General features: G+C 41.3%; 1 protein-coding gene across 2 annotated transcripts in view; it reads right to left on the bottom strand.

Moving 5' to 3' along the window:
• The window catches only part of PHLDB3 (pleckstrin homology like domain family B member 3), a 647,234-nt gene that overhangs the window by 85,765 nt on the left and 535,327 nt on the right, over nucleotides 1-26,142 (bottom strand). For both annotated transcript variants that reach the window (XM_044080540.1, XM_044080538.1), the window contains exons 10-11: nucleotides 15,201-15,300; nucleotides 13,113-13,335 (exon numbers count right to left, since the gene is read on the bottom strand). In XM_044080540.1, coding sequence (XP_043936475.1) covers nucleotides 13,113-13,335; nucleotides 15,201-15,300 — 323 coding nt within the window. The remainder of the gene's footprint in view (nucleotides 1-13,112; nucleotides 13,336-15,200; nucleotides 15,301-26,142) is intronic.

The raw sequence follows: 26,142 nt of genomic DNA, 5'->3' as shown, positions 1-26,142 counted from the left end.
CAAGTTATTTTTACAGACTTTCAGCTTGTCTTGCGATATAAACATTTGAACTGTAGGACAAATGCTTTCCCTCAGGTCCAGTCAATGCATCACAACTTTTAGGTGGCCATCATGCTCAGTAGGCAGTGTCAAAAATGTTATGCTTCTACATAAGCCATGAAACTATAGACATGCTTGCACTGAACATTTTTTTTCCAACCCTCACTCTTGTTTTGTATCATACAATAAGATCAGGGGAGCATTACTGAACATTTTTTCCCCCAAATTTCATAGCTGTTTTGTGTCATGCAATAACATGAGGAAGCGTGACCTAAATAAGGAGGAAGAACCACCCTTCAAGCTGAAGATCTTGGGGAATCAGTCTAGAGGCCTAAGCTCAATTAAAAAAGTGCAATTAAGGGGACTGCTCAAGCTTTCTGTTTTGCTGCAGGTTTTGTGGTATACGGAGTAATTCTGTGGCTTGCTGTGTGATCTTAGAGACAGGCAACTGCTGTGCCATTGAGGGCATGTCACTTGCTTACCTGGGTGACTGAACCCTCAAAGCTGCTCTTCCTCCACTGAAGCCAGCAGCCCCAAGTAGCCAGCGCATCCTACAATTAAACAGATCCCAGTAACCTGTGGATATGGGGGTCTACTACTAGTAAAAATCCTGCAAAAGCAAGGTTTCCATTCCTGTAATGCTGACCTCAGATCACTATTAGGGATTCTACTATGCAAATGAGCATCTAAACATGTGTCCTCCCCCCCAAAAGTTAAAGTCATTAAGCCACATCACTCCTCTCTTTCCCACCATCTGCTGCTACAGGCATCCAAGCCACTACATTCTCAGATTTATCCCTCTACATCAACAGAACTGGCACAGAACTGCTGCATTTAATGGGAAGAGGGCTGTGACACTCACAGCAGCAGCAGCACTTTGCATCTCTAAACATTAGTTGGGATTTTCAATCCTAGTTTCTAACTGCTAGCTGAAAAAAACTGTGGAACAGCTATTTATTTAACTGGTAAACTGTAACTGTACAACCTGGCAAAAAATATATGGAAACAAGACCATAAATTAAAATTAATTTTTATAGCAATTTATATATATGTACATCACATCTGCATCTTATTCTACTATAAATGAAAACATTCTGAAAGTAATGCTACTGTGTACTGCTTCATATTAACATTCCTTTCCAAGCTTATATATAAGCAAGTGTGTGTGTATGTATTTATATGTGTGTGTGTGTGTGTGTGTATATATATATATATATATATATATATATATATATACATACATACACACACACACACACACATATAGACGTACATATGCGTATGTACACATACACACACACACACACATATATATATATATATATATATATATATATATATATATACACACACACACACACACACACACATTACACTCAAATATATCATACATACACACATACAAATATGTGTGCATATATATATATATATATATATATATATATATAGTGCCTACTCTTAACTACAGTGCATGTGACCTGCATTAAAGTGGTGGTCCACTTAATAGAAAACCTGGATATCACTGGGTAGAATAAGCACCCAAAACCCTGCTCATCTTGGGTAGCAGAGTGACAGCTAGGTGGTGGGCAGGGTCTGTTTCACATTCATTTAGTTTTCCAGGGCATTACTGATCGAAAACAGCCATTTTCAGGCCTGCTTGCCCAGTATAAAACACTGAAGAATTTGAACAGAGGATATAAAAATATTCTGAAGAACAGATGGCATACCATTCAGAGAAACAAAACAAAACACATGCAATCTGCAAAACTAGACACAGCCGTAGAATATGCATACAAGAGTTTACTGGAGATAGATGAGCTGCAATGGGCTTAGTGCTAACAGACATAGGCTCGAGATTCAAGTTTAAACATACACCTTGTTGATGCTACATAGCACTATACTGTACTATATTACAACTCCTTGCAAATCAAGTTATATATTGTTACATAAATATTTACATACTTACAGTATGAAATAAAGAAAGGAGAAGAGGAGGGCGAATCTAGTAGAAGGTTTACTATTCTACAGAATCCTTATTTTTTAGTCTTAGTGAATTAATTACACACATTTAAAGCTTGGGAATCTTGGGTCAGATAAATTCTGGAGAAGAAAAGCACAAACACTCAAGACTCTATCCAGAGGCCTTTTTAACATTTTGACAGGAATTTAGTGCTGGACTGAACACTTTTAGGGAGGAGGGCAGAGAATCCAAGACTTTTGGTTTAATTATAGAAAAGCTATATTGGTAATATATAGTTTGGTCTGCAGTGTTTGAGGAGCATGTCTTGATGGAGGAAGTAACCCAAGGTAAATGTTTGGGGATCTTACCAGAAAGGGAAAGGAACAAAGATTTAAGAGTCTGAATATGATGGTATCTAGAAGAAGCTGACATCTTTGTTTTACAGGTAGCCATTTTGCTTTGGTTGGTTTAAGAAAATGGTGCTTTTATTGTCGACAGGGTGACAAATCTGCATGTCTGGTTACCAACTGAAAAGACAGTATAAGTCTTGAAAAATAAGGAAAACCCCAAGCCGCTATAGATAGAAGAGGCAGCCTAGTTATACCCAAATCCCATCCCCTCTCTACTGTCAATGGCTATAAACTGCTTGGAATAAGGAAAGAACAAAACAAATGGGCAGGTGGACAAGTTGGATGGAGAGGTACAAAAGACTCCAAAAAGAATATAAACATGTTTTGTTTGTGAACAGTGGGAATTCCATCTGTCCTAACCATATATTTCAGCCAGGTTCAAAGCATTTTTTGTATGATGACCAACATTTTTTTTTGTAGACTGGTCTTAGTAAATAGTTTAATTTCTGTAGCAAGTGGTACTCCCTGGGATGCTAGCAGCTCTAGCCTTGTCTTTCCCAAAGGATGAGCTTTCATGCTAAGACAGTGGAACATGGCAGCTCTTCAAGTTGTAGAGCTACCCAGGTAGTATGGGTTACCAGGAGACTATGCATGCTCCTTTCCTTAAAAAGAGGACACTGCATAATATCAAGAGTTCTTCAGAGACAGTTACATGAAAGGAACACTGTGTCACATGACTCTTCCATGTGTCAACAGTCTTGCACTGTATTTAATCCATGGTAGGTAGAACAGACTGGTAGTTGGTGCTGAATCCTGTCTCCTGAAGGCCAGATCAGCCTTGCAGATATCTTGTTCTTCTCTCTTCTAGAATTCCTTAACATGCAGACTACATATTCAAATGGGTACAGTAGGCAAGATGCAAGCAGTAACATATGTTTTAGCTCAACCCACAGTGCCCGATGACCTATACACCTAAAACAAACGGCACTATAGCTCATCATAAGCCTTTAAAGCTCGCCAGTGCAGAACTGAGGGACATGTACAAGGAATACTTTCACCCATGAGGAATCACCCATGAGGAACCATTAAAAATAAACATTCAGAAATCATATCATAGTACTTGGCGGTGGACAAGGCTTGCAATTACACCACCTATGAGTTTAGTTTGTAAAAGTACCATGGATGAAGGAAGGGCTAGCCAGCCAGAGGGAAAAAAATTAGCAACTGTCAGCCTGCTCTCCTCTCAGGGTGGGGCTGTGTTACTACTGCTGATGCTGTTTAATAAATATACAAATAATCTCAATCTAAAACTTACACCGTTATTTTAAAGTAGTAATAACCACCAATTTACCACTTTCCTGTCCAAAACATTTGTGCTGACTGCAAGGTATCCCCACTTAAAAGAAACTTTATTTCACACAGGTACTGAGGCCAGCTGTCCACTGCTCCACACCACTGGAGTCGCATTACAGTCACAGCAACATTAATAGAAAAAAAAATAAAAACTACAGATGTTTGAGAGCTAAAGGAACAGACACATTGCCATTCTCTACTATACTTCATCCAAGGGACCACATCTCTTCTCAGACAAAAGAAATAATGACACCCAGGACTCTACTATAACAGCCAAGTGGCCTCAGTACCTAGAGAAGCTCCACTGCTAGATGGAAGAATTCCTATATGACAAGCAATTATTACTCCTGTAGCAAGCTGGATTTATGCATGTGTGTTTATGGGTGCATGAAGGTGGTTATGACCATAGTCTGGGAGCTGAAAGTGCACTGTTGGGTTGGGTACTGCCCATCTCTGGTGGAAATTAAGACTTTGGAAAATGAGGGAAAAATCAAACCATTTATGCTGACCATGTCCATTGCATAACACAATGACCAGCAATGTCAGTTCAACAGTCCCAACGTACAGTTCCACATCTTGCTAATGCAGTAACTGCTATTAAGCAACCAATCTGCCAACCTGCTCATTTAATGCATACACTAGCCATCTACCTGCACTCTAGTTACACCGTTGCCTCAGGCAATTCAGTATTAAGTATTTGGAGGCCTGTGCTATTATAGAATGACAGACAATCGCTAGGCATGCATCAGGAGGCAACTAAGAAACCTAGCTCAATTTTCCAATTATCCCAAAGTGTTGTCTGTTAAGTGACTTGCTCAAGGGTCACACAGTAGGCAAATGAACACTGACAGAATCAAACTCTGTACCACAGGATGCAGCCTGTTTACAGCCCATAGCATTAATCATCTGTGCAAACTGTCAGACAACAGTAAGAGGGTGTGGGGGTAAGCCTTTATGATCCAAGTATTACCCCCTGCTTGAGGCTGGAAGGCTGCAGCATTAGCTCACTTATTATCCATCACCCACCTTATCCAAATTCAGAGTTGCAACGGAGATGGATTACATAACAAGCACTTTATGCATGCAAGAAACGAAACTAGCATAGGGTACGATGCTATACGATCATAATAAATGATAAATGAGAATGAATTTGTGCTAGCACTCATGCACACCCATTCCCCTACCTATGGAAAAGTCTTAATACAGCTTCAGACAGACAATCCCAAAAAACTCAACCAGTGATATGCAGAGGCAGTCTTAGCTGTCCATGTGCACATTTGTGTGTGCATCTCTGTGTGTGACACCAGGTCACGGCGCAGAAAAGAAAAGCATAGACAGGTAGTTTACATCCTTCTAAGTTGGGACTTGCTGATTGAAGGCTCAGTGTCTGTTATTCTAAAAGTGTATTAGTTCTGGTTTAAGCACTTGGTCTCCGGGCCAGTTATTTTACATTAAGAAGGTTTGTGGTCTGGACTCTTGTAGGAGGAGAGGCCAGATTCTACCCTTCTGAGCTGGGAATTTCTGGTTAAAGGCTTACTGTGCCTGCTCATTTGAACTGTTTTTCTGATATTGGTGCGCCTTGTCTGCTGTAGCATAGACTAGATTCAGGCCTGCTGAATCTAGCTTTGTTTGTATAACTTGAACACTAATCCAGGCTATCTTTTTTGGAGAAGGTTCCCTTGCACCCTAGTGGCAGAAGTGTGCGGTTAGAACTTGTCAGATTAAAGACTGCTGGAACACGGCTCAGTTTTGAGTTTTTTTACTGGTTAATTGGGTAATTTGTTAAAATCAGTTTGCTCGTTTTCTATTGTTATATATATAAAGAAAATGGCACTTTATTCATCTGCTTTTACTGTACGTTTCTTCCCACTTTATTACCCTATTTTGCTTGTGCTTCTTCTTAAATTGTATTATTCTGCTGCAGTCATTACTGCTTGGTAGTAGCCTGATTAAATTGTAACTGTTATTCTAAGCCTTGTGGTTTAAGTACTTGGGCTTCAAACCAGTTGTTTTACATTAAGGTGGTTTGCGGACTGCATTGTTGTGGCAGGACAGGTAGCTTACATCCTTCTAAGTTGGGAATTGTTGATTGAAGGCTCACTGTCTGTTATTCTAAAAGCACATTAGTTCTGGTTTAAGCACTTGGGCTTCAGGCCAGTTATTTTACATTAAGAAGGTTAGTAGTCTGCACTCTTGTGGGAGGAGAGGCTAGATTCTGCCCTTCTGAGCTGGGAATTTCTGGTTAAAGGCTTATTGTGCCTGCTTATTTGATCTGTTTCTTTCTGAAATTTGTGCGCCTTGTTTGCTGTAGCCCAGAAGTTAGGAGGTTTATTGGCCATTTTGGGCTAATTTCTATCTCTTTCAATTCCCTGCTATAAAAACCGCATTTGCGCAGTTTTGCGCACCAGGCAATGCCAGTTAGCTAGGGTTAAACTATTCCCAGCTCCACGAAGTCTGTTCTTCAATTTTTCCCTTGGAACTAGACAAACCTTCAACTTAAGCACTCAAACCATTCATTTCACAGCCCAGCACTTGCTCAAAACTCATAGCAAGAACCATTTGAACCTAGCACTAGCCCCCTATACTGTCCAGAAGGACAAGGCTCTCTATTCGTTCCTACCAGCTAATCAGTAAAACAGCTCACTTTACCTATTCAGGCATATCCAAAGGGCAGTTTCAGATGTACTCTCCAGTCCAACTGGTGAATCTGGGCATTTTGAGGCAATGTTACAACTGCCTCATGTACACAGACAACCCTCTCCTCCTACCACCAAACACTAATATATGCGAGAGATGCAATTATACAGCCAAACTGGAGGCAAAGCTCTCTCAACCCAAGACTAGAACGGACAGTCAAGAGGAGAAGGAAAATACTTGCAGCTTTCCACCAGTCTGACATATACCTACTAAACCAACACCGGCAAATAACACACATAAATACACGAAAACATACTCGGAGGCTCTCAATAAAAATCTGCAAAAGCAACAGAGACCTCCAAAAGCAGACATCCAAGCAACCTCCACACCCCATAACAAACCATGAAACACATACTTCACATAATCAGTGTGCAACACAATCACAGCCCTTAAGGCAAAATAACATACCCAACACACTAGTAATAGGCGACTCTATATTCAGGCACACTGATGTCCCACTAACTAGGCCTGTCGGGCACCAGGATCCCCCACATAACACAAGCACTCAGGTCACTCCAGAACAAGTACAAATACAACTCTGTTATTGTCCATGTTGGTGTGAATGACCTGAGATGTACCACCCTGAACTACATGAAAAGATACATGGAAGAGCTCTCTGATCATGTAGCCCAGGCCGGTATGACCCTGACCCTAAATAGCATCCTGCCCTCACCAAGAATAATGCCATGGTATAAAGAAAAAATCATCAATTTCAACAACTGGCTAAGTTTCTGGTGTTATTCAAAGGGGATCCAGTATCTGTCCACCTGGGATGACACTTTGCTTCGCAAGACATGGCTTGCACCTGTCACCCTTAGGCTTTCGAATACTGGCCAAGGTTTTTGCCGACCCCATAGTGCCTTTTTTAGGCAAGGCTCAAAAGACAAACCCACCACCGTAAATAGCACAAGTAACCAAAAACTGAGGGTAATGCTACTCAACGCCAAAAGTCTAAACCTCAAAATGCATGCACTCAAGGCACTCCTCAGTATGGAGAACATCAATATCTGTGCAGTAACAGAAACCTGGTTTAAGGCTCCAGAGAACACCCCAGCACTACCAGGCTATAACTCATACCATAACTTTCGGCCACAGAACCTGGACCGAAACAGAAATGGTGGGGGTGTATCCATATTCATCAAGGATACCCACATCTCCCAGTTAGTGGCACAACACAATGCCTCAGAGATCATCCAACTAACAACAGGCAAAACTGCAATTCAAATTGTAGCCTGCTACAGATCATCCACCATGACCCAGGACCCCCATTCCGCATTTCTGGAGACAATGGAAAATATGAAGGTTCTACCAAATGCCCTAATATTGGGTGATTTCAATTACCCAAACATTAACTGGGAGAACTACTAGAGTACTAACTCCCTTGCCCAACACTTCCTAGAATTTATAAACTCGAATGCCCTGGATCAACTGGTCAACAACCCCACCAGAGGTGAAAACATATTGGACCTGGTCATCACCAACATGGGTGACAAACCCTCGCTGGTTAGATCAGACCATAGACTAATCACTCTGGATAGCCACATTCCGCCCCCACCCTCAATCAAGGAAACCACCGTGAAAAACTTTTCAAAAGCAAACTTCACATTACTTAAGAATGAGGTGGAAAGGTTCACAGCTCCCATGCTAAAGGACAACACTGTCCAAGCTGCTGAATCCCTTACAAAGGCACTCTATGAGCACCTGCAAGAATGCATGGATCATGCTATATCAAGCAAAACCAAGACTCATGCCTCCAAAAAAAAGAAACCAGTCTGGGGAACTCCTGCCATAAACAAGCTATACAACAGTAGGAGGAAACTAGTGCAGAAAAGAGTAAAATCCCCAAAGAAGGAAAGACATCCCTGATGAGTATCAGCAAGAAACTATGATCCCTCATAAAATCATCCAAGGCTAGCTTCGAAAGAAAAATTGCCAAGGACTCCAAAGATAACCACAAAGCATTCTTTAGCTATGTCAAGAATCTAAGTGGAAACGCTCAGATCTGATCTGAGTTACTGCAGAATGGCACAAAATACACTAAACCGACTGATATTGGCAACATTCTGGCAGACAGGTTTAGTGCAAACTTCACCCCACTCTCACCCCCTTAAGGGCCCATAACCATACCAGAAGAATGTAGTGCCCCGGCAATCACTGATGCACAGCTTCAAACAGCCCTATCCAAAACCAGAAATACAGCTTCAATGGGACCAGACCAGACGGTGTCCCAGGCTGTGTCTTACATGAGCTCCAAAATGAACTAACCCCTCACCTAAACACACTGATTAAACTCAGCCTCTCTACAGGCTATGTACCCATAGAATGGAGCACAGCAACAATTAACCCGCTCCACAAAGGTGGAGCCACAACAGACCCCAGGAACTATCGCCCTATAAGCCTGACTAGCCTGGTCTACAAGGCTATGGAGCGCATCATCATGGAATTCATTAACAGACATTGGGAACCTTCAAACATTGGACCCTACCCAGTTTGGCTTTGTTAATGGCAGATAATGTCTCCTAAAGTTGGTGGACTTCTTTGAGACAGTTACCAAGGCTTTAGACGAGGGAAAGGAGGTCCACATAGCCTACCTAGACCTCGCAAAGGCTTTCGACACCATTCCCCATTCTGGTATTATAGACAAGCTCACCAGCCTGAACATAAACCCCTACGTCACGAGATGGGTTGCCAACTGGCTCACAGATAGAACCCACATGGTGAGAGTTGCAGGCTCTAGGTCAGACTCTAAACCAGTTACAAGTGGCGTCCCCCAGGGCTCAGTCCTGGGACCCCTCCTGCTCGGTACATACTTCTCACAGGTACAGGCAAGCACAGGAGGACTATGGCTGACCAAGTTTGCAGATGACTGCAAACTGGGGGCCATAACTGACTCTCCAGCTGATAAAGACATCCTCCAGAAGGGTCTCACTGAGACAGATACCTGGTGTCAAAATCATGGCCTCAAGCTAAAAGTCAAAAAGTGTATAGTCATCCCCTTTGGAAAAAACAAACTACCCGCGAACTACCACATACATGGTAGTCCCCTAAGTACAGAAAATGTAATAAGGGATCTGGGGACCCAAGTAGATAGTAATCTCTCCTTTGATGATCATATTGCCAAGGTGGTTAGAAAATCCTTCTATGTGGCCCACCTAATCACAAAAGGGTTCACATCTAGAACAAAAGAGGCTGTTGTGCCCCTCTACTCATCACTCATCAGACCCATCATAGAGTACAACGCCCCATTTGGAATGTACCTTACAAGACACCTACAACAGCTGGAAAGACCACAGACGTACCTCACCAAGAGGATTACTGGCCTCAAACATATGCTCTATGCAGCCCGACTGAAGAAACTCCAGCTGTACTCGATTGTATACCGCTTACTCAGAGGTGATCTCTGCCTGACATACAAGGCCATGTCCAACACAGAATTTATGGACATGCTCCACCTAAAAAAAATAAATAAATCCCCAGGAGCCGCACGCTCTAGGGATCTAAACATCACCACAACGATAAATTGGATGTGCTGGAGGGATAGATTCCTGTCCCAGAGACTCCCCATGCTTTGGAACAGGATTCCAATCTACATTAGGTAGAGCCCCTCACTAACACTCCAAGAGAAACCTTGACGAGTGGATGGGAAACAGAAAATGTACCCCGGGGATCACTGCAGTGGCTCTGCTGGACAGAAGCACAGGGAACTAATGGTTCTGCTGGACCGAGGCACAGGGAACTAATCTATGGGGCCGGTGAAAGCCAACACATTCTGGCTAGGCTTATAGATGCCCTCGGGCAGACAGCCTAGTACTTACCTATGAACCTATAGCACTGACCACAATATGATATCCAAGCCCTGTCACTCATTCTGCTCCAAAAGGAGTATAATTTATCTGTGATTGGTACATGATAAAACAGAACCATGCAGGTAAAATTGCCAGAAAAAATCGACCAAAACCAGCTCAAAAAAGCAATTCACTGGATCCACACCATAAGCTCTATACCTCCACAGAAAATAAAAGACCGAGGTTTATGAACACACTTTATTCCAACCACATATAAAGTTAAGCACTTTCGTCTCACTCACTAAAATAGAGACTTCTTCAGAACTGAATTATTCTACCTGTAAGCACCTCTTTTATAATGGATACCATTTGCACTCCGAATAATTAATTGAATAATTGATGGGTTACAAACACAATGAACAAAGTTGTCCACACCACTGCATAAACTGACTGCTTAAAAACATTAAACATGTTTGTTAAAAATATATGAATTGTGAAAAGCATTAAAAAATGCTAAGTTACATCAAGAGCTCTCTTTTTTTAACACAGGAGTCAAAGGAATGCACTCATAGATAGCTGGTGGTGTATTAGAATTTAGTTTTACAATCCAGAAAAGTTCTCTTAACTCTAAACGGAGCTCCCACCACCCTCCTCTGGCAATTGGTAAAAACTTGTTCCAAGATCCCAGATTTGAATCTGGCAAAGTCTTGACACTGTGAGGAATTGTTTATACAATGAATTGTTAATGTTACACCCCTTGATATTACATACAGATGCTCATAGATTCTTGTTTTGAGTTTTCTTTCTGTCTTCCCTAAAGTCTGACAGATTGAGATGTACACTATACCCTTACTGTTGCAATTTCCTTTCAACAAGTTAACCTTATAACCATTTTCCTTTAATATTATATTGCTGGACTCTAGTATGTAAAGGCATTGCCTGCACTTCCCAAATTTGGTAGTGCCTCTGTCAAGTTGTTGTTGTTGTTTGTCTTTCGGCTTTCCCAGTTAGGGGTCGCCACAGCGGAAATCCGGTCCACTAATGATTGGCAGTAGATTTTCATGAATGCCGAGGTGCCAACTCGACGTCCAACCTTCAAGTGAAGGCATGCCCATTATGCATGTCTTTCGAATGCTCACCCAACCACGGGAAGGATATGCAAACTCTACACAGAAGGCACTCCAGCCGAGAATCGAACGGGAGAACCTCTTGCTGTGAGGCAACAACGCTACTGCTGCACCACCGCGGCCAGCTTTGTCAAGTAATGAAATAATTTTGGCAGGGTGTTTGAAAACTGATTTTAAGTTCTTCCCCATCTTATAAACAAAATTTGTCTCATTCCCAAGAATTTTAAGGATGTCAGGATTACCCGTAAAAATTGTCCAATTTCTGGTTATAATTGCTCGCACATCCTTTTCCCCTACACCGAATGGTATTACCATACTGTCACTATGTTGATAATTATTCTTTACATTATTTATATTACCAACCAAGTTCGTTTCACCTATTACAGGCCTAAATTTGGTTCTCCACCCATCCAAAATCTCAGCCCTAATGAGTTCAATTGCATTGTTAGGGTAACCTCTATTTTTGAACATATCTGTCAATTTCCATCTCTTGGTGAAAACTAGTGGTATCCGAGCACATACGTGCTGCCCTGACAAGTTGCCCTTTAAAAATGTTACACTTGGTGAATTCTGGGTGACCGCTTTTGTAGTCTAGATAATCGTTAGAGAATGTATGTTTCCTAAATATCTTTGAACTAAAGACACCTAGTGCCTGATTTTTCGAAATTGCTAAGTCCAAGTAATTAATGGTATTGGTACATGATGGCTAAGGGCAGAGGGACTACTTCAGAGGTCAGCAATGAGGCTCCATTTCACAACTGGGAATACAGAAAACGGGGGTCTTGAAACTCTGAAAAACAAACTGCCATTAAAACAAAATGGTGAGTTTCAAACCTTGTTGCAATATTACATCATTTCTGCAGGGACAACTCTCCAGAAGCCCTACAAACATGGGACTATGCAACCACAACTTCAAAGACTGCTGTGAGCATACTTCGAGGTATCAAAGCTGTGAGCATACTTCGAGGTATCAAAGACTCAGATTTAGTACATGTTTCTCATTACTCTTACTTTCTCACTATTCTGATGACCACAAAAGTCCTCAGACTATCTAAAGACACCCTAGCAGTGGTCCTGGGGATTCGCTTTAAGAACAGCTGGCTTGCAGTGGTTTAGCAATAGATCACTAGGTTCCTCAGTGAAATTGCTGTGCTTTTACTGTGGTAATAGTAGAGGGTAGTCTAACGACACTTTTGAAATACATTCCTCTGCAGTCGCAGGATGTATAAAATGTCTTCTTAACCAGTATTTCACTACTAATGTCTACTATATATCCTGGCTTTGCACACACTATGATATGCTAAAGTAAATCAATTTTCATTACTGAAAAAAAAATATTGTGTATTAGCGGTCTAATACTGCACTAATTTTCTTCATATCATTTTCTGCAGCTATGGCATCCTTGGAACTTCCTACAATTACTGGGTATAAAGCCTCCTGGCTTATCTATTGTTTGCTCCATGTACACAAAATTACGGACTATGTTCTACAACCTACTCACCAGGCCTTTTATGAAACTGTGTCCTCAGCTATTGCTCTAGAGTTATTCTGATAAACACTGATATCTCTACTGTACATATCACTACCTAGAAACGTAACTTTAGTGAGTGCAGCTTAAATTACAAACTGCAACTGACTTGCATGTAACATTATAAGTGCGTGAGGCATTTTTTGGAAGCCTTATAAGTATATAAATGCATTTTGCTACTCAAATTCTGAGCTGAATGCTTTTAAAGTACTTCATACCATTCTGCTGATGAGCATAGGTTCAAACTCCAGTCTATGTTCAATTTAACATTACCTGCAGGGCAATGTGGGTGAAGTTATACCACTGGAAAAAAATGCAGCTGTCTTATGGCATGGTTGGGCAGCATAACTGAAACTGAGCTGGCTACTTGGAGACGTGCATGGTTTGGCTCCTGACATCAAGAGATCTTGGGGGACCTCAGTATTGCCTGTCTTCTGATCAGATGAGGTAGGATTTACTGTTCCTTCTTGAAGACAGTGAATTCTGTTCAGGTGTCCTAAGAGAAAAAAAAAACGTCTTTAGTAATCTTCTGCTATGCTCAAGTTCATGGAAAACAATTACTGCTTACCACTAAATACTTCAGATATTATCACAGGCATGTGAATTAATGGTGTCACTTTTCATTTTATATTTGCTTACCTTCTCCCAAATCAGTTTATGATACTGACAACCTTGGGTGTACTAGCCGCTTTCTTGGGAAGCTAGAACTGTATGCTAATGATGCATTTATATCCAGTTTTGTAAGTCCTAATGATGGCTAAATAAACAATCAAAATTATCTTCCAAAAAGCATCTCGTGACAGCACTATTCTCGCCTCTCACTTTAGCATTACCTGCTAAAAACTGAATGTGGATGGGGGATTATAACATAGAGCCAAAATGCAGTGGGATTCAATCAAGCATTCCAGTGAAACATTTATAGGACAACACTTATTTAATAGGGAGCAATACCGCGGTGTTGCAGCAGTAGCGTTGTTGCCTCACAGCAAGAGGTTCTCCCGTTCGATTCTCGGCTGGAGTGCGGGGAGTGCCTTCTGTGTGGAGTCTGCATGTCCTTCCCACAGTTGGGTGGGCGTTCGAAAGACATGTGTAAATGGGGGTGCCTTCGTTGAAGGCTGAACGTCGAACTGGCACCTCGGCGTTTGTCAATATCTACTACCAATCATTAGCAGACCAGAGTTCCGCTGTGGCAACTCCTAACCGGGAAAAGCCGAAAGACAACAACAACTTGTTTAATAAGGAGCAAATTCAATGCCTTAGAAAAGGACAAAGTTTTAAATATCAACTACACCAACTATGTCTCCATTAAGGAGCAAATTACATCACGTTTTTACAAAATGTTGCCATCTGTGAGATTTAAGGGAATATGACATTTACATTATATGACAGCTACTGTTAATGTTTCATTGCATTCGGTACAAACAAATTTGAATGATGCAGTCTAAACTTGTGCACCAGTCCTAAACAGAGGAATATCTGCTGCTTTAACTAGCTAGGCACTGCACAACACAAACCTGGGTAATATGTTGAAACCTCTTCCAGAGTCCACCACTAGGGTGGTAATTAGCTAAGAAGACACAGCAAATAAGCAGATTCAATAAAAGCAGCAACACAGTACTAAAAATAGTAGGAGAGTTTAAAGCCTGCAGACAACTATCACACAGGACAGTCTTATTAAAATCTCCCCAGCATTCTTGGACAGATAGTCAAAGCATTATTTCTTTGAACAATCATATAATGCAATCAGCTCAGCTCCTTTATACACTCAATCAATTTAAGACAATGACTTTAATCTACACGGAGATGCACATCTGTGCTTCCTGTCACTCGCGTGTTTAAAGAAAAAGTCTGCAAAGTGCATTTTTCACTATTGCCTTTATGTCTGAATGAGTATTTTGGAGACATTTCTTTTCAAATTAATATACTTTACAGTATATAAAGTGCTGGGACTGAAACACGACTCTGACAGTCCCTTTTCTACAGCTCTGAGACATGAACCCTGGAGTAAGAATAAAGTTAAGCTTTTACGAGTGCAGCCCCACCACTAGCACCGCAAAGCCCCTCCAGAAAAACAGTTGAATGTCTCATTTCTGTGTCTGAAAATACAGTAAATGTCCAAAGTAGTGATATGACAAATACATGTTTCACATACAAGATTTGTAAACTGCAAAAGTGGTACTTAGCTGTAGCATAGCCCTTATTTCACTAACACCAAATCTTTTGTCTGAACCTTACATATGCTACTTTATGAGATACACAATGCTGAGTACTCCAGACTGCTTAAATTTACTGATTATCATAGCCTTCACACTCCTCTGAATAATGACAAAGTTACAAGGGAAATGTTTGCACATGCTTTACCATTTCCATGTACAGAGACCGGTCGTTGTTCGGATTTGGTTTTATTGTCACTATGTCTTCTTGGCAAGCTGTTAGTACCATTTCCTTCTAGTAGGGAATTCTGGTGGGATAACAGAAAAATAAATCTGAGATGAGAAGCCAGACTCTAAAAACATGCAAACATAAGGTCACAGTTCATTCACAAAAAATATCAGAAAATAAAATCAACTTGCTGTATAGCATATCACAAATAAAAACAAAATGGATGTGAAATTACAAGCAAATTAAATGCGTATTTACTTTCCCTTGTTCTACGTTAAAATCAGACCACCTTTAATAACGCAAGCAGGACAAGGTGGAAGGCAGGTTACAGTACAGGCAAGGCAGGATAGCCCTTTGACATACTGGATGACCAACTAATTATCACAAAAAGCATACCAAGATAAACAGAAAAATTGATACAGTCCCTGTGAAAAAGTTTATCTGTAATTCTTTATAAAGACTGAAAACCTTAAATATGTAACTGATAACTGAATATTTTTCAACTAGCATTTCTCATTTATATAATCTCAACTAAATTAGAAAAAAACATAAAATACTGCCAGTGGTTAACCTCCAAGTCAGTCAACATATACAGTAGTTCATAATATGTTTAAGACACGGACTCAGAAAGTTGCACACTCATCTTTGATACCTGAAAGCACAGAAAGGCAGTGTTTTCCATCCGCATTCCAGTCACTTAGATTCATGCTCCACTGCCAGCAGTGAAGTGTAGCAAGTCGGTGCAGATGCACTCCAGATGTGCTACCTTCAGAGAATATGTTAGGCCAAGGCCATCTATCAGAGTTTGTGGTAGCCCAGATGGATGCTGTCAACCCCAAAGCACTTCCCAGTGAAAAACAGATTTTTTTACTATATATAATATATATAATTTTGCATATATAATATAGAAAAATGCAAATTACCTGTAACTATGGACAATTAAGAAATAACACACACTAGTCTGAATTAATTCATAATTACCCACTTGTAACCTAAAGATACTGTCAACATACGTGCAGATAAAAACAATGTCATATCATAAAGGATCAAGAAGTACCACATATTCCCAGAGTCCCTTTCTCCCCTAAGGATTATGGGACATGTCCTAATACTAGCCAAGGTTAAAAATGTCACCTCTCTGGGTCTCAGCACAACACCTAGTTACTTAAACAGCGACAAACACTACCTCACTGAACCCTTCCTAGAACTGCTCAGCTTAAAGATTTCAACACAAGTATGATTTCCTTCTATATCACTGTTGCAGTATTCTTGAAAGAAGGGATACCCCTTCCCGGGCAGCCCATCCCTTGGCCAGTATGGTAAAGCTTGAAAAGGATCTTGTTATGCAGAATGTAGTGCATAAAAGCAGATGCAACTACCCAGAACTTCTTTTGCTGCCAATTCAAACACCATTGTTGCCAGTTGTTTTGATCATTTTGTTGTTTAGCGATTTAGAATGTCAGTTAAGTGCCCCACTAGGGTAATTTGTTTTCTTTTTATTACTACCTAGAGTTCACGTCATACCTCTTGTAGTATCAGTAGGGCATTTGTGCCTAAGACACTCAAAAGCAGTTTGTCTTCGCTAGCCATTTATCTTGAAAACAAATGGCTTAGACAGCTCAGGGCACCATGGTAGAGTCCTTTATCCCAGAGATACTCCCAGTTGGTAATAAGGTGGCCAAGAAGTCTTTGCTGGATTCTTTAACTGTCCAGCCTCCACAGGACATCCCTCTCAAAGCAGGTAAGAGCTCTGTAGGTCATTCGATGTTTATGTCAGATTCCTCTACCTCAACCCCACTGGAGGCCAGCACAGATCTGTCTTTTCGCATGAACTCTGAGGCTTTGCAGGCATCCGCTTCATATGTTGAGGGGGAACAGTGGATGATTATTTTGGAGGATCCAAGAGGGATTTTGCAGATATTGGTCAGACAGGAAGTTTTGCAAGGGTCAGAATGTCCAGACAAAAACTGAAGCAAGTTTCTCCTTGTCCTATGGATCCTGAAGGTGAATGGAAAGAGTTTACTTAGGGCTTCTTCTATGCCTTAATGGCCCTAAAGCCTCCTCAAGGGGTTTCAGTACCTGCTCCTCCTTGGACCTCTACCCCTTCTAAATGGTTTAGGGAACAAGATTCCTCAGATGAGGATTTCCTGTCTGGTGAGGGGTCTGTCCTAGTCTTCACAGATGCCTTCATTTTTGGCTTATGGTTCTGATGCAGAGGAATCTGCTAACCTTGAGTCTCCTTTCGAGGAATTGCCCTTTGCTGGCACAATTGCTAGGATGATGGAATTCTTCAAGTGGGATTCTTCTCAAGTGTTGGATATGCAGATAAGATACGAGTTGTTTCAGGTGGATACTTCTAAACCATTGGCAGTTCCTCCTGTGCTGGCTGCCTTGTTAGATACTTTCATTGCTGCTTCCAAGTCTCCTCATTCTCAGCCTTCTGCTCCTAAGAAATCCAATAGGTTCTATAAGGGTCCTGAGGACTGACTGTGTCCTTCTGCTGTGGTGTCAGTTTCTTCTTATAAACTTTTGCCTTCTGATAAGGACAGCACAGCAATGGAGAGGATTGGCAAGAAAGTTTACAGTGCTTCAACTTTAAGTGTAGCTATGATGCTGCCGACTCTTCTTATAGGGCCGTGGCTTTTGGGTCAGTCTTGAGGTGCTGTTCTTGGCTTTGTCTCCAGTCTCCTCCTGAGGATATTAAGACCAAAGTGTTGGATGCTCCTTTGGATAATACTCATCTTTTTGGGATTGCTGCTGCTGACTTCTTTAAGTCTCTTCAAGAGAAAGGCAAAGCCTTGCAAGACCTTAAAACATATTTTTGTCTCTTCTGTCCATAAGTTCCAGAGGACTTATCCTTCTAGATCTGCTTTTGTTAGCAGGCAACCACACCAGGCCTCTAAGGGCAGGAAGGGTTGGAGGCAGGCCCCCTCTGCTACGGCTTCTTAGCTTTCTGTGGCCCAGAAGTCTCCCTTTCCTGATAAGCCTGCTTCTCTGACAATTCGCACCCCCACCTTTAAACCAGACTTCCTTTGTCCCTTCAACTATCCCTTTGTCTTCCACATTGTCATCTAATCACTTCAGACTCTGAGTTCTTTCCATCATTCATCAGGATTACTTCATGATATAGAAATCTCTCTCTTTTTTTCTGGGATTCCTCAACCTCCTCTAGAGCAACTTCCGTATTTCCCAGAGGTTCTGGGGTCCCTGGTGAACCACAGGATCATAGGAAGTTACCAAGCTAATGGCCCAAGGGTCCTTACAAGCCTAGCCAAGTTCTTACCATTTCCACGATCAGCACCTACTGCCCCTGTCCAAGAGGGACACAGGTGGAACCCACAATATGAAATTATGGTCACCCATCCAATCATCCACATTGTTTTTGAAGACGGCCAAAGACTCTGTTTGACATGAAGTGGGAGAGTGTTCCAAAGGTGCGGTAACCTCTGGGAGACGAATCTGTCCCTCCAGCAGGTTTTAATAATGTCACATACCAGGTTAAGGTCTTTAGAGTGAGTAACGTGTACTATTCGACTTATGGATATGCAACATTTCCAATACAGCAGGGTCAGAGATTGTCTAGTATGTAAGGCAGAGATCACCTCTGAGTAGTCTGTATGAAGCACAATAAAGTGACAGTGATTTCAGACTATCCCCATAGGACAGTTGCTGAAGACCTTGAATTTTCCTTGAGGAACCTTTGTGGTTCTCCAATTGCTGCAGGTGCTTGGAAAGGTACATAAAAAAGGGGCATTGTCCTCAATTACCGGCCTGATGAGGGAAGAGTAAAAGGTGGTTATAACTTCTTTTTTTTTCTGGAGGCAATGCCTTACTTATGAGTTGAGCAATACAGAATGCCCTTCTTACCACTGTGGAGACATTGTGGTCAAATGTAAGTTTGCTGTCAACCTGTGTGCCCAGGTCTCTCACCACTGACTGCATACTTAAGGTGTTGCAATTAATGCAGTAGTTATAGTAGGAACATCATTTTTACTGAAAGGAATGATAAGCTTTTCTGTACTGAGTTTAAGGCCATGACTTTGGCACCACTCATTTGTTTGTGTAACACCCTCTTGTAGGATGTTGACATAATTTCCCTGTTTGCAGTCATCAGCAAATTGTGTCAGCCACAGACCTTTAGTTTTTTGCTTGCAACTCAGAGAAATAGATTCCAAACAAAAGAGGTCCCAGGACTGATCCCTGTGGAACACCACCAGTTACAGGTCTGCTGTTGGAGGTGGATTCCCCTACTTTGACTATATGATTTCTATCAGTGAGCCAGTTAGCGACCCATCTAATGATACAAGGGTTGATGCCTAGTTGGGCGAGTTTCTTAATAATGCCCTAATGGGGGAAGAGTGTCAAATGCCTTGGCTAAGTCCAGGTAGGCTGCATGCACAAGATTTCCCTTCATCCAGGGCTTTGGTGACTGTCTCAAAGAAGCCCACCAGGTTTAATAGGCATGATCTCCCTTTGATAAATCCAAACTGAGTAGGGTCAAGTGTTTGGAGACTACCTATATCTTTATTGATAAGGCCCATGATAATTTGCTCCATGGCCTTGCAGATCAGGCAAGTCAGGCTAACAGGTCTACAGCTCTCAAGAGTCAGTGGAAGTATCTGTACCTCTAAAGACATCTGCAACAACTGGAAAGGCCACAGAAATACCTCACTAAAAGAATCACAGGCCTAAAGCAGATGCCCTATGGTGACCGCCTTAAAAAACTCCAGCTATACTCTGTTGCATATCGTCTACTCAGAGGATCTCTGCTTAACATACAAGGCTATGCCAAATCCAGAGGTGTTGGACATGCTACACTTAAAGAAATCCCAATCCCTCAGAGCTGCACGCTCCAGAGATCTAAACCTTGTCATCACAATAAACAAAACATGCTGGAGGGATAGGTTTAGACCCAGAGACTCCCCAGACTCTGGAATAGATTGCCCATACATGTTAAGCAGAGTGCCTCTTTGGCCCTCTTCAAAAGGAATCTTGACGATTGGATGGGAGAAAGGAAATTCACCCCGGGGATCACGTCAGTAGCCCTGCTAGACAGGGGTCCAGGGAAGTAAATAGTGTGGGAAGAAATAGCCAGGGAATTGTTACGGCTAGACTTGTACAGGCCCTAGGGCTGATAGCCTAGTACCAACCTATGGATCTATCACCTTTGTGCAAGGGAATAACGGTGGCCATTTTCCATTCAGTTGGTACGAAGACGGTGATTAGACTACGACCTGCCCCCCCCTTCCCAAGTGGGACAGGGTTTTTATTCAAAGATGTTCCTGGTGCCTCAAAAGGAACTTGGGAGACTTACTTTGGATCTCTCTCTGCTCAACACCTTTTTTGAGATCCCTGCTTTTTGGATGCTTACTCTTTAAACTCTGTTTCCTCTTTTATTAACCCAGGCTTTTCTTGAGTCCTTGGATCTGAAAGATGCTTACCTTCATATCCCTATTCACCCTCTCTACAGGAAATGTTTACATTTCTCTGCATTTTCCTCTCATTTTCAGTTCCCTACTTTGCCCTTTGGCCTCTCTACTGCCCAAAGGGTATTCACAAAATGCCTAGCTCATGTGATTGCCTTCTGCATGCTCCAAGGCATTCAGACTTTTCCTTGTCTAGATGACCTGTTGCTTTTATTTATTTATTTTACATTTGTTGACCGGGCTAGTCTAGCTGGATATATTTCCATTTTCAGTAGAGGCCCGGGGAGAAAAGCTCCAACATTAATAGTTAGATCATTACTTAAAATACAGCAACAAGGTTGGTAAACATAGTTGAAACATTGTAAATTAAAGTAGTTCAAATAAGTATACAAAAATTAGTAAAAATGATAAAAAAAAGTGATCAAAAAAGATATTTACACTAGTATAGAAATCATTAAGAATGGTGAGATGAATTCTATTACACAATAAAAGTGACATAGTGTTATTATGTACTAGGTTGTACTAACAATAAGCAGGATGAATTTACGAAATTGCTTCATTGTGGTCAGTAGTTTAGTTCTTCATGATAGAAATTAAAGAAATATGTGTGAAAAATTGGTAGGGTGTAGAAGTAATCTTAGTAGAGGGAAAGGTTAGTCATGTTTACAACATGGACATAACCAGTGAGTTTTAAAGTATGTTTTAAGTCTTTGTTTAAAGAGAGGCAAAGAAGAAAGTGTTGTTAGTTCATTTGGAAGGAGGTTCCAGTTTTTTCCCACTGTGTTAGAAAACAGGGAATCTCCAGCCAAGTTATTAGTTTTGGTTATACTAGCTAGAATCTTGTTAGAGGAGCGCAGTGAGTTTAGGTTTTTATAAGGGATTATGAGATTGGATAGTATAGGAGTGTTATTAGGTTGATAAAATATCTTGTGGGTCATGGTTAGTTGGGAGATTTTCAGAAGGTTTTGAAGTTCAAGCCAGCCCAGCTGCTTTAGATTTAGACAGTGGTGAGTTTGAAAGGGGTTACCAGTGGCGATTCTGGTGATGCTGTTATAGGCATGCTGTAGTTTGACAAGGTTATTCTTTTTTAGGTTGGTGTATATGGGAGAGGCATAAAGAAGAGTAGAAATTAAATGGGAATGAGCAATTTTGGTTTTAGCTGTTGGAGTTAAGAAAGTTTTGATTCGATATAAGGAGCCAATTTTCCTGTTGACATTTTTAATGGTGTTATTTATGTGACTATCAAATGTAAGGTTGTTATCAATAGTAATTCCTAACAGTTTAGTTGTAGAGTTAGGGTGTATGATTGTGCTATTATTGGAAATGACAGAGAAATCAATTGGGGTAGACTTATTAGAGGGTGTAAAGAGAAGGAGCTTGTTTTTTTTTCGCATTAAGAAGGAGACAACGTTTTGTGAACCATGTTTCTACTGTGTTAATACATTCTGAGTCGGGGAATGTAGTGCAGATGGTGAGGTTGCTGAGCAAATTAATGTTGAATCAACTGCATATTGAATGCAGGTGGCCTGTGGGATTGCTACATGCAGGTTGTTAATAAAAAGAGAAAAAAGAAGTGGGCCTAGAATGGAGCCCTGAGGGACTCCCAGTGTAACAGGTAGAAGGGATGATATATTATTTGCCCAGAGAACTGCTTGTTGTCTATTGGTTAGGTAGGACCTGAACCATTTAATAGCTAAAGTGTCAAGAGAGAAGGATTCAAGAATGTTGATCAGAAGTGCATGGTTAACCATGTCGAAAGCTTTGGAGAGGTCAATAAAGAGTGCAGATGAGAGGTTGTTGTTATTACGATTTCTATTTATAACATCTGTAAAGGATAACAGAGCGGTTGTGGTACTATGAGATGGCCTAAAACCATGCTGACATTTAGCTATTATGTTATTTTGTGTTAAATGGTTTAAAAGTTGATGATGAATGCATTTTTCCATGATTTTTGCTAAGGGTGATAAGAGTGCTATTGGTCGATAGTTTGAGTAGTCATTTGAGTTGCCACCTTTATGAAGGGGAATGATATGGGAGATTTTCCAGATGTTTGGAATGTAACCTTCCTTAATGGTTCTGTTTATGAGGATGGATATAGGATAGGAAATTACTTTGGCTGCTTTTTGGAGGTATTCAGAAGGTAACTGGTCAGCAGAAGGGGTACAAGGCCTAAGTTTTTGGATGAGTTTGTAGATGAAAGTGGTAGATATTGGTTGAATAGAGAATACTGGTAGAGTACTAGGTATGGACGTGGCAAGATTTGAGCTGTCTGGAATAAGTTGGCTAGCTAGTGTTTGTATGGTTTCTGTAAAGAAAGAGTTGAAGGCATTGGCTGTTTGGTGGGGGGTGTTTGGGTCTGCCTGAAGCGGGATAGGTGTATGGGAGTGCTCTGGGGAAAGGAGTTTATATACACTAGACCAAAACTTCTGGGGGTTATTTTGGTGATTTTGCTGTATTTTACAGTAGTAGTTATTTTTGTCTGTGGAGTATTGCCTTTTTTGTAGTATTTCTCAGTTGCTTAAAAAGTTGTTGATCAGAAATATTTTTGTTAGCTCTCCACTTTGCCCAGATTTTATTTCTAAGTAAGATCTTTTGTTTGGTTTCATTAGTAAGCCAGGGGGCTGGTTTGGCTTTCATTCTAATAGTCCTTTTGGGTGCATGCCTATCAAGGATAGATAGGAAATTGGAGTTTAGATAGTCAACAGCTTCTTGAAGTGGTAGAGTTTTTAGAGGGTTCCAGTTACAAGCACTTAGTTCATTTTGGAATAATGTTGGGTTGAAGTTTTTATTGGTACGTATGTTTCTATAGATGGGGGGATTAGAGATATCATTTTTATGCCTAAGGATATAGGTTAAAATATGATCACTAACATCATCTGGTAGAGTTCCTGTGTTGTAAGTTTGTTTTTGTCTATTTATAAGAATCCAGTCTACGATGCTCTCTTTTTTATTTGGTTTGTTGATTCTGGTAGAGGTTACGATGGTTTGACTGAAACCATGAAAGTTGATATGGGAAGAGGGATTATCAGCTTTGACAGTTTTCCAATCAGTATTAAAATCACCAAGTATAACAGTTTCTTGGGGGTATGTAGAAAACACCCAGCTTAGGATGTTTTCTATGGTGCTAATATTATTACCAGGTGGGAGGTAGATGCAGATAATATATAAAGATTTGTTATGGTTTATTTGAAATTTAGTGACAAGTACTTCAGCTGCACTATCTTGTGGTGGGTCAAATGGTAAGGTGGAGATTTGAAGTCCTTCTTTGAATAAGACTGCAACTCCACCACCCTTACTTTTTATACAGTCTAGTCTTAGTGTATTATATCCTTGGGGAATGATTTCATTGTCTTTGGCTTTAACCATGTTTCTGTTAGACAGAGGATGTCAAAGCTATGGTTATCTAGAAGGGCATGAAGTTGGGTTACTTTGTTATTAACACTTCGGATATTTAGATGTCCTATTAGCAAAGAGTTGGGGTGTTTGGGCTGGGTAATCAGGGTAGGTGGATTTGTAGGGCCAGGGTTGGGGTGTATGTCACCATCTTTTAAGGTGGGCTTACAAAGTCTTGATGTGGGGTTATTAATAATGATTGTTAGATATTTCACTCTTGTTATAGTAGCTGTATGGTATTTAATGTGGGAGAGTCTATGGTATTTAGGCAGCTTCTCCCAGTTGACTGTTGCAGGTTATGCAGTTCACAATGTTTCTTCTTCAAAGTCTGGAGTTTACTATCAACTTCCAAAATCCATCCTGAATCCCTCTCAGGATGAAGTGTATCTGGGTTGCAGGATTCAGACAGTGCCAGTGCTGGCCTCTCTCCCGTCTCCAAAGGTACTGTTGTTGACAGCCTTTTTCCAATCTCTTTTTCCCCCTGACTGCCATGCCTGCCAGGGAGTTTCTTTGGGCTCCAGGATTCATGGGCTCTTCTATTCCGATGCTTCCTCTTGCTAGAATGCATACGCGGACGCTGCAATGGTACCTCAAGTCAGTTTGCCTGCAGCAACCTCACTCTCTGACTTTGTGTACTTCTCTTTCTCTGTCTCAAGAAGGACTTTGAGTTATGGATTTGACAGTTTGTTCTCAACCCAGGCCAGTCCTTTAAGCCTCCAGTTCCATCTCAAGAGCTGTTCACCAATGTCTTGGAGATGGGGTGGGGGGTATATCTTGGTCACCTGAAAGTTAAGGGTCACTGGCATCCTCTTCAGAAATAAGACCATGTCAACATCAAGGAGATGAGGATTCTGACTCAGGCTGCTCAGGGTTTTCACCCAATGTTCTCTCTGGGCCCCTTGAAGGTGTAACAAAGGCAACACTACAGTGATGTAATATGTCAACAAGTAGGAGGGCACGAAATCTTACCCACTCTGAAAGATGATGCTTCAGGCTTGGGAGGGGGGTCTCAGACATCAGTTATCACTTCAGAGCACGATCTTCTGGCAGACACACTGAGTAGGTCCAAAACACAAGCTCACAAATGGATCCTTCACAGAGATACGTTTATGAACATTGGCCATCAGTGGGGTATTCCTCAGATAGATCCTTTTGCCTCCCTTCTGAAAGTACAGTTTCGTACCTACCATAAATGTAGATGTTCGAGTGCTCATACAGCTGCAGTCAATATAGATGGGTTATCCTGCCGTCAGGCGGGTCCTCGGTCGGCCGAATTCCAAAGTCTAGGTCCGGTGTCAGTTGTCGTCGCTTCTTCCCTGACGGCAGTGCGGCAGGGGTATAAAAGAGGCAGCCGACGCCATTTTCTTCAGTTTTTCTTGCCCCAGATGTCAGGTGCCCCCAGAAGGAAGGCAAAACATAATATTATGCAAACATGCAATGTTGATAAATCAAAAAACAGTAGTTGCAAGCAAATACACCATAAAAGAATACCCCAAAAAGGTTATATGATAAAGGTGTTTGTCATAAGGCCTGTCCTAAGAGGGGATGGAGGGAGGATAACATGGACTGCAGCTGTATGAGCACTCGAACATCTACATTTATGCTAGGTACAAAACTGTACTATGTTCATCATGCATACAGCTGCAGTCATTACAGATGGGTAGAATCCCAAAGCTAAGTAAGGGTGGTAGGCACTAAGTGGAACTAGGAGGGGCTAGGATGCCCTGCAGGACTGCTGTGGCAAAGCCCGCTCTAGATTTTGAGTATAGTGGAAGGTGGTAGTGCTTAGAGAAAGTGTGCACTGAACTCCAAGTAGCTGCTTCCAAAATGTCCTTGGTAGGGACCCCCCTGAGGAAAGCTGCAGAGGTAGCTGTAGCCCTGGTGGAGTGGGATCTGATGTATACAGGCACAGATTTTCCATGAAATGAACAAAAGCGTATGCAGTGGGCTATCCATTTTGAAATTGTCTGTTTGGAAATAGCCTTTCCCTGAGCACCTGTAGCATAGGACACAAAGAGCTGCTCAGATTTCCTGAATGACTTTGCTCTGTCCAAGTAATAACGAAGTTGTCTGTGAATGTCCAAGGAATGTAGTAGTCTCTC

The sequence above is a fragment of the Protopterus annectens genome, chromosome 8.part0, assembly GCF_019279795.1.
Source record: "Protopterus annectens isolate FY-2018-M chromosome 8.part0, PAN1.0, whole genome shotgun sequence".
In the NCBI taxonomy this organism is placed as follows: Eukaryota; Metazoa; Chordata; order Ceratodontiformes; family Protopteridae; genus Protopterus; species Protopterus annectens.
This window is presented reverse-complemented; position numbering and strand designations above follow the sequence as displayed.